Source organism: Pelophylax lessonae, assembly GCF_965119305.1.
Source record: "Pelophylax lessonae genome assembly, chromosome: 2".
NCBI classification, from domain to species: domain Eukaryota; kingdom Metazoa; phylum Chordata; class Amphibia; order Anura; family Ranidae; genus Pelophylax; species Pelophylax lessonae.
The window spans coordinates 481565462-481575057 of NC_138769.1; the positions used below are offsets into that span (position 1 = coordinate 481565462).

The 9596-nt window shown below is 47.1% G+C and overlaps 1 protein-coding gene across 1 annotated transcript in view; it reads right to left on the minus strand.

The window, feature by feature from the left end:
* Positions 1–4269, minus strand: part of POGLUT2 (protein O-glucosyltransferase 2) — a 97733-nt gene extending 93464 nt beyond the window's left edge. Inside the window, exon 1 of the mRNA XM_082244516.1 lies at positions 3909–4269. Within this exon, the coding sequence (XP_082100642.1) occupies positions 3909–4081 (173 nt within the window). The 5' untranslated portion in view covers positions 4082–4269. The remainder of the gene's footprint in view (positions 1–3908) is intronic.
* Between the last annotated feature and the right edge of the window lie 5327 nt (positions 4270–9596).

The following is a 9596-nucleotide window of genomic DNA, read 5'->3' on the forward strand; positions in this document are numbered from 1 at the left end:
CGCGGACCTTTTTTTTTTTTAGCTAGCCAAAGAAGAGAAGAGGCTGCTGGGGGCCGCCCCTCTCTAAGTGCCGCCTGGGTCCCATGGTCCCACATGGAACCCATGGTAGGGCCGGCCCTGTCAGTAAGCAAGTGGTTAAATACCAAACATGTTATACTTACCTCCTCTGTGTAGTGGTTTTGCACAGAGCAGCCCAGATCCTCCTCTTCTCGGGTCCTTCTTCTCTGCTCCTGGCCCCTCCCTCCTGTCAAGTGCCCCCACAGCAAGCAGCTTCTGAGCTGCAGCTCCATGTGTCCATTTAGACATGGAGCTGCTGTTCAGCCCTGCCCCCTCTCTCCTAAATGGCTAACTGACTTTGATTGAAAGCAGTGGGAGCCAATGGCGCCGCTGCTGTGTTTCAACCAATCAGGAGGGAGGGTCCCAGACAGCCGAGGGACTCCTGGTAATTGTTGGATAGAGATGGGGCTCAGGTAACTATTAGGGGTACTGGGGGCTGAGGGGCTGCTACACACAGAAGGCTTTTTATCTTAATGCATAGAATACATTAAGATAAAAAACCTTCCTGAATTTACAACTCCTTTAACAACTTACAACCCCTTCCAGACCAATTTTCAGCTTTTAGTGCTTTCACATTTTGAATGAGAATTACTGACAACACTGTACGCATATGAAATTTCCGTCCTTTTTTTCACACAAACAGAACTTTCTTTTGGTGGTATTTAATCATTTGGTATTTAAAAAAAAAAAAAAATGCATTTTTTTTCCATTTGGCCAAAACTTATACTGCTACATATCTTTGGTAAAAATAACCCAAATTAGTATAATCTAGTCACACAAGCTATGGTGGCAATCATTGAAAATTGATCACACCTGATGTACCGACGGCCTATCTAATTTCTTGAGGCCCTGAAATGTCAGGAAAGTACAAATACCCCCCAAATGACCCCTTTTTGGAAAAGTAGACATTCCAAGGTATTTAGTAAGAGGCATGGTGAGTTTTTTGAAGTTGTAATTTTTTCACAATTCTTTGCAAAATGAAGATTTGTTTTTTTTTTTGTTTTTTTCACAAAATGGTCATATTGCCAAGTTACTTCTCACACACAGTATATGCATACTTGCAACTACACCCCAAAATACATTCTGCTACTCCTCCTGAGTATGGCGATACCACATGTCTGAGACTTTTACACAGCATAGCCACATACAGAGGCCCAACATTCAAGGAGCACCGTCATGTGTTCTAGGAGTATAAATTACACATAATTTCCTAACGACCTATCACACTTTTGAAGGCCCTGGAGCACCAGGACAATAGAATTACCCACAAAATGACCCCATTTTGGAAAGCAAACACCCCAATGTATATTCTATGAGGCATAATGAGTCTTTTGAACACGTCATTTTTTTTCCACAAGTTTTTGGAAAATATGGAAAGAAAATGAAAACGTATTATTTATTTATTTATTTTTTTACACAAAGTTGTCAATTTATAAGATATTTCTAACACATAGCATGTACATAGAAAAATTGGCACCCCAAAATAAATTTTTCTACTCTTCCTGAGTATGGCGATACCACATGTGTGAGACTTTTACACAGCCTGACCACATACAGAGGCCCAACATTCAGGGAGCACCGTCATTTCCTGACTTAACATTACAATTTTGTGAGGCACTGTAGTGGCACTGATGTGGCATGGATATGGCACAGATGAGCAATGATGTGGCATGGATATGGCACAGATGAGCACTGACATGATATGGACGTGGCATGGATGAGCACTGACGTGGCATGGGTGAGCACTGACGTGGCAGTGGCACGGATGAGCACTGATGTGGCATGGATGTGGCATGGGCGAACACTGATGTGGCATTGATGAGCAATGACGTGGCATGGATGTGGCATGGATGAGCACTGACATGGCATGTATTAGCACTGATGTGGCATGGATGAGCCACGGATGGGCACTGAGGTGGCATGGGAGGGCACAGATGTGGCATGGATGAGCACTGACATGGCATGTATTAGCACTGATGTGGCATGGATGAGCCACGGATGACCACTGACGTGGAATAGATGTGGCATGGATGAGCACGGACGTGGCATGGATGTGGTACGGGCGAGCACTGACATGGCATGGAAGAGCACTGACGTGGCATGGATGTGGCACGGATGAGCTCTGACGTGGAATGGATGAGCACTGGGGTGGCATGGATTTAGCACGGATGGGCATTGATGAGCACTGACATAGCATGGATGTGGCAGGGGCGAGCACTGACATGGCATGTATTAGCAGTGATGTGGCATGGATGAGCACTGAGGTGGCATGGGTGGACACATATGAGGCATGGATGTGGCACAGATGAGGCATTGTTGTGGGACGGATGAGGCATGGAGGAGGCAGAGGATGAGTGCAACTGCAGTTGCTCTCCTCTCCTTGCACGCTGTACCGATCGTTGTGTACAGTGTGCAAGGAGAGAACTGAACTGGACATGCGCCGGTTTGTTGACAACTGATGATGGAGCGATTCATGTTGTAAAGGGCCTCTGTCATTGGCCCTTTACCACGATCCGTGATGCGCCGGGTCCCTAGGACTCGGTGAGCATGGACACTTCCGTGTGTGTGCCCCGTGTGTGATTCTGGGAGGACGTCATAGTGCGCCCTCCCAGAATAAGCCGACCGCGCTGTAGTCATAATTCGGCTTTGGCCCGGACGGCAAGTAGTTAAAGTGATTCTAAAGGCAGAACTTTTTTTATCTCAATGGATGCAATGCGTTACAATAAAAACCCTTCTGTGTGCAGCAGTCCCCCCCTGATACTTACTTGAGCCCCATCTTGATCCAGTGATGTGCACGAGTCCCTCGGCCACCTGGGACTCTCCCTCCTGATTGGCTGAGACACAGTAGAGGTGCCATTGGCTCCTGCTGCTGTCAAAGTCAGTTAGCCAACCAGGAGAGAAAGGGGCTGGGGCCGAACTGTGGCTCTGTGTCTAAATGGACACACAGAGCTGTGACACAGCTCGGATAGCCCCACAGCAAGCGGTTTGCTGTGGTGGCACTTGACAGGAGGGAGGGGCCAGGAGCGCTGGCGAGGGACCTGAGAAGAGGAGGGATCAGGGCCACTCTCTGCAAAACCACTGCACAGAGCAGGTAAGTATAACATGTTTGTTATTTTTATAGGAAAAAAACAAACAAGAATTTACAATCACTTTAAGAAAGGAAGCGTGCATACCTCCCAACTTTTTTAGATGGAAATCAGGGGGAACACCCCCCCCCCCCATGCCTCTTAAAGGAGAATTACACAAAAATATGATTCATTAAACCAACAAGTGCTTGTTTTACCACTACTTTTCCTTTATATTGACTTTCGGAATTTACAAATTCAGCAATTTAGAAACGGGATGAAAGGTTTAGCACTAGGAAACACTGAAAGATAAAAAAGTGCATTTTACATACAACTATACAGATCAGACCAAAAGAAGGGACAAATAATGAGGAAAACGGGACTTTGTTCCAAATCAGGGACAGTCCCTTGAAATCAGGGACAGCTGGGAGCTATGAGTATGTTACTGGCCGGATCATCAGGTGACATAAAGGAAAAAATGGCTATAAAAAGAAAAAGAATGCAGCCAGCAGGCGTAAGGAATTAGTTTTAAGTCTTGAATAGCACGTTAACCCTTGCAGTGCGGGGGCAGCCCACTACAGGGAGCATTGTTTCCATCTTAGGATGGAAATCCTTCCCTGCTCCATACACTTTAGGAAAGCTTTGGCTGGTGTTGGGCTTAAAGCATGAGTAATAGTCTGGGCATGTGGAAAGGACTTTATCTATGGTAGCTGTGGTCCTTTCCTTCCTAGCACTCACTGATCCCTCCCTCCCCTCCTCCCAGCATGGTCCCTAGTGATCACTTACTTGTCCCCGTGTATGTCCACAGCCTGAATGTAGAAGTAGCGGGCAGGAAGTCGCACTTGTCCCTGGAGCCCCGGCCCCCATACCCTGCTGAGCCTGGCACTCAGTGTAGGGGTGCTGTCAGTGCAGTACACTGTAGCTGTGACTAATAACAGCTGCCAGATCATTGACAACATTCACAGGAGGGCACCCCACCAGTGTGACAGGCAGCCGGGGACCGCTCTTGGTCATGGAGTGCCAATAGGACGCTGTGTGTGCGCTCCAGATGACTGCGAGTCTCCGAGGATATGGGAGGGACACAGCAATGGGCAGCAGTCTCATGTGTTGGATGACATCCCTGCCTGGGAGCGGGCACAACATCAGCACGGCAAGCGCTAGTACCTACAATCCGTGCATTGGGACAACACACACATAGCTTTTCTTTTGTGTCCGCGAACCTGAATGGCAGACGACTGCCCCGCCCACTGAGCAGCTTTTGTCAGACGCCATCTGATTGGCTATTCCCTCAGCTCTAGTCAGGTGGGAGTATGAGGGCAAAGCATCTATTATGAATACTTTGTAACAAAACATGTACGCTGTGAATGCTATGTAACAGATTATACAGGGAAATGTAACACTTGTGCGACTTGGGACTGAAAAGTCGCATGACAAGTCATACTCCATGATTTCCAATGAGTACTCTTCATAGCTGTGCGACTAGGGTTGCAACCTCATCCCTTTAACCACTTACCCACTGGGCACTTAAAGTGGAGTTCCAGTCTCAAAACTAAAATTTGACATCCGCATGCTCTAAGTAACCTGAAAAAGAATTGGATAATCACATTTTTTTTCTTTACTTTACTTACCTTGTTTTTGAAGAAAATATACTTACATTCCTTTCACTTCCTCCCTCTGCGGCCGCGTCCCGCGCCGTGACTTCCTGCTTGCATTGACTCCAGGGAGATGGAACGTCATCGCACCCAGGAGTCAATGCACCTGCACCGGCCCTGCTCGTTACTACCGGTGCAGGCACGTCATTCCCTGATAAACAGCTTCTGGGCATGCAGGGATGACGCGCCTGCACCTGAAGTGACGAGCAGGGCCGGTGCAGGGCATTCTGGGACTCCGACGTCACCGAAAGAGGACACCGACGTCACCGAGAGGACGCTCTGGCTTCAGCTGCCCACACCTGAGATGGCAGCGCTGGACAAGACATTTTCAAGGTAAGTATTTCTTCTAAAAGGTAAGTGAACCAAGGCCAGTTCAGAGGCTATCATTGCTGAAATGCACTAGCCCTGACTGTCCCAGGGTATTTTTATCGAAAAAACATTTTTGAGGCCTGAACTCCCCTTTAATCACCCTTCCTTCCCAGACCAATTTTCAGCTTTCAGTGCTCTCACATTTTGAATGACAATTACTCAGTCATGCAACACTGTACCCACATGAAATTTGCGTCCTTTTTTTCCAACCAAATAGAGCTTTCTTTTGGTGGTATTTCACCTCTTGCCGACCGCCCACCGTAGTATTACTGCGACAGGGCAGCTCGGCTGTGAAAAATCGCGTAGTACTACGTGAGGTTTCCGCACCGCTGGAGCCACGCTCCCGCTGTGTTTAGACACAGCAGGAGGCGGGCCGCGGGAGGAGCGGTGGCGATTGCCGCCTTCCTCCCGCGATTGTCAGATAAACTGACAGAAGACCCGCCTGCTTATGTAAACAAAGCAGGGGAGTCTTCTGTCAGACAGGCAGGGAGAAATCAGGAGTTTCAGCTAAGCTGAAACTGTCATCTCTCTGTGCCCCCCCCAGTTAGTAAGCATATTTAGGCACACATTAACCCTTTTCTCACCCCCAGTTTTAACCCCTTCCCTGCCAGTGTCATTTATACAGTAACAGTGCATAATATTTAGCACTGATTACTGTATTAATGTCACTGGTCCCTAAAAAGTGTCAAAAATGTCAGTTAGGGGCCAGATGTGTCCGCCGCAATGTCGCAGTCCCGCTAAAAAACACTGATCGCCGCCATTACTAATAAAAACAAAAAAATAAATAAAAATTCCAAAAATCTATCCCATAGTTTGTAAACGCTATAACTTTTGCGCAAACCAATTAAAATACGCTTTTTGGGATTTTTTTGTTACCGAAAATATATAGCAGAATACAAATTGGCCTAAACTGATAAAAAAATTGATTTTTTTATTTTTTTTATTGGGAATGTTTTATAGCAGAAAGTAGAAAATATGTTTTTTTTTTTTTTTTTTTAAATTGTCGCTCTCTTTTTGTTTATAGCGCAAAATCTAAAAACCGCAGAGGTGATCAAATACCACCAAAAGAAAGTTCTATTTGTGGAAAAAAAAAAGGACATCAATTGTATTTGGGTACAGCGTTGCACGACAGCGCATTTTTTTGTTAATGTAACGCAGTGCCGAATCGTAAAAATATGGCCTGGTCATTAAGGGGGTAAAACATTCCAGAGCTGAAGTGGGTAACGATAGTTGGGTTTTTATTTTCTGCACTATAAATGAAAAAATACCAAAAATTTTGTAAGAAAAATGCATTTCTCTTTGTTTCGGTTTTAAAATTTGGCAGATTTAGTAATTTCTCTTCTTAAATGTTGGCCAAAATTTATACTGCTACATATCTTTAATAAAATAATAAGTGTATATTTTTTGGTCTTTGTGAAGGTTATACAGTCTACAAGCCATGGTGCCCATTATTGAAAATTGATCACACCTGATGTACTGATGGCCTGTCTCATTTCTTGAGACCCTAACAAGCCAGTGAAATGTCAGGACAGTACAAATACCCCCCAAATGACCGCTTTTTGGAAAGCAGACATTCCAAGGTAAGAGGCATGGTGAGCTTTTTGAAGTTGCAATTCTTTGCAAAATGAAGATTTTTTTTTTTCACAAAATGGTCATATTACCAAGTTATTTCTCACACACTGTATATGCATACTTGCAACTACACCCCAAAATACATTCTGCTACGCATTTTTTTTACACAAAGTTGTCCATTTATAAGATATTTCTAACAGATGGCATGTACATAGCAAAAGACACCCTAAAATACATTCTGCTACTCCTCCTGAGTATGGCGATACCACATGTGTGACACTTTTCCACAGCCTAGTCACATACTAGGCCCAACATGCAGGGAGCACAGTCATTTCCTGACTACCCATTACAATTTTGTGAAGCACTGATGTGGCATGGATGTGGCACGGATGAGCACTGATGTGGCATGAATGAGCACTGACGTGGCATGGATGTGGCATGGATGAGCACTGATGTGGCATGGATGTGGCACAGATGAGCACAGACGTGGCATGGTTGTGGCACTGATGAGTAGTGTTTTGGCATGGATGTGGCACAGATGAGCACTGACATGGCATGGATGTGGCACTGATGAGCACTGACGTGGCATGGATGTGGCACGGATGAGCACTTATGTGGTACGGATAAGCACTGATGTGTCACGGATGTGGCATTGATGTGGAACGGATAAGCACTGATGTGGCATGCCTGAGCACTGACGTGTTATGGATGTGGCACGGAGGAGCACTGACATAGCATTGATGTGCCCTGACATGGCATGGATGAGCAATGTGGCACAGATGAGCACTGGCGTGACATGTATGAGCACTGATGTGGCATGGATGAGCACTGAGGTAGCATTGGTGGGCACAGGTGGGCATGAATGTGGCAAGGATGTGGCATGGATGAGGCATGGATGAGTCGTAGGGCCACCCGACTCGGTGCCGATGGTTGTGTACAGTGTGCGAGGAGAGGAGAGAAATGAACCGGACATGCGCCGGTTTGTTGACAAGTGATCGCTCTGTCATTGGACGGAGCGATCACGTGGTAAAGGGCCGCTGTCATTGGCCCTTTACCACGATCCATGATGCACCGGGTCACGGGACCCAGCAAGCACAGACAACTCCGTGTGCGCGCCCCAAGGAGCGCGTTTCTGGGAGGACGTCATTGTACGCTGACGGGGGCCACCCTGCTGAGTCTGCAGCCACGCATCCGGCATCCTCAGATAGTGAGGATAATTCCTCCACGTCTGCAACCGCAAATGAAAAAGCGCTGGTGGAAGCACTGATTGTATCTGTGCATGAGACCTTAAAAATGGAGGACCCAGCTGCGGCTGCGACAGATGCTCAGGTTCCCTTTGGCACTCACAAGCCATCCAGTGCAGCAAAGGTGTTTCCTTTCCCCACCTATTTTGACAGAATTGTCACCAAAGAGTGGGGACGACCAAAGCGTCCCCATGGGGTCCCTAAGCGCTTTACTAGGCGTTACCCCTATGAGGAGTCCCTTCTTAAGACGTGGACTGTTCCACCGGGGCTGGACCCTCCAGTTTCCAGATTGAACAAGGCAAAAATGATTCCGGTTGAAGAGTCCCCGGCCTTTAAGGATCCGGCTGACAGGATGTCAGAGGCTGTGGCCCGCAATATGTACACTCTGGCTGGTTAGGCACTGAGGCCGGTATTCACCATTGCCCTGGTGTCTCAAACTCTGACCGAGTGAGCTAAGCTTTTGCGCTGTGACCTGGAGGGAGAACAGCTCCCCCCTGCCTTTGCTAAGCTGGCGGACCAGCTGGTCCAGGGGCTGCAGTTTATCTGTGATGCCTCTTTGGATGTGGCTCCCCTAGTGGCTTGGCTCTCTGTTTTGGCAGTGGTCCTTCGGCGTGTCTTTTGGCTCAAATGCTGGTCTGCGGACCAGACTTCTAAAAAGGAAAAAATGGATTTGACCAGCACTATGGAGTGTGTAAAAACAATTGTGTACAGGTAAGAAGCTGCCACCAACCAACCCCTAAGATAGGGGTCAACTAGATAAAGGGTATGGAAGGATTGGTAATGGCGCTAACCTGTTTTTTTTTCTTTAAGTTTTCTAGTGCAATACATTCTAAAAAGGTCTTGACTGATCTTCCTTTTCAAGGAGAATGCCTGTTTGGAGCTACCCTGGATGACATCATAAAAGGTCTCATGGGGGAAGAGTACCTTTCTTCCACAGGCTACTAAGAACAAGGAACCTCGTCGTACACGTGGGCCTTCCTTTTCGGCTCATAAGAAGTTTTTTCGTCCCTCAGGGTCAACTGACAAGGGCTTAGAGCCTTTCAGGGCCTCCTCTGGAGGATCCAAATTAACCTGGTCTGCCAAGCCGAGAGCGGGCTTCTCCAGACCCATGGACAAGGCTCCTTTAGCATGAAGGTGTGCCCTCAACCGTATCGGGGTGGGGGGACGTCTTTGCTGGTTTCCAGACCCATGGACTTCCCTGGTGCAAGACAAGCGGGTCCACAAAGTCATTTAGTCTGGCTACAATTTCGAGTCTCGCTCTTGTCCCCCTGCAAGGTCCTTTCCTTCCAACTTGCACCTGTCTCCGGACCGCTTACAGGGTCTGTTTGGGGCGTTACAAGACCTTTTACTTCAAGGGGTGATTGTCCCGGTTCCGACTTCAGAAAGTTTTCAGGGTTTTTACTCAAACCTGTTTACAGTTCCCAGGAAGGAAGGCAAAGTGTGTTCAATCCTGGGCCTCGAGGCGCTGAACTGCTTTGTGCAGGTGCAGAAGTTCAGGATGGAGTCCATTCGCACGGTGGTGGCTGTAAGATTCTGGTACCTTTGGTACCCTTATTGCCCATTTTTCATTGCATATTGCGTCCCACCTTTTCAGTTAGGTGGAACGCATATACCTTTAAGCCGCATGACATCATCAC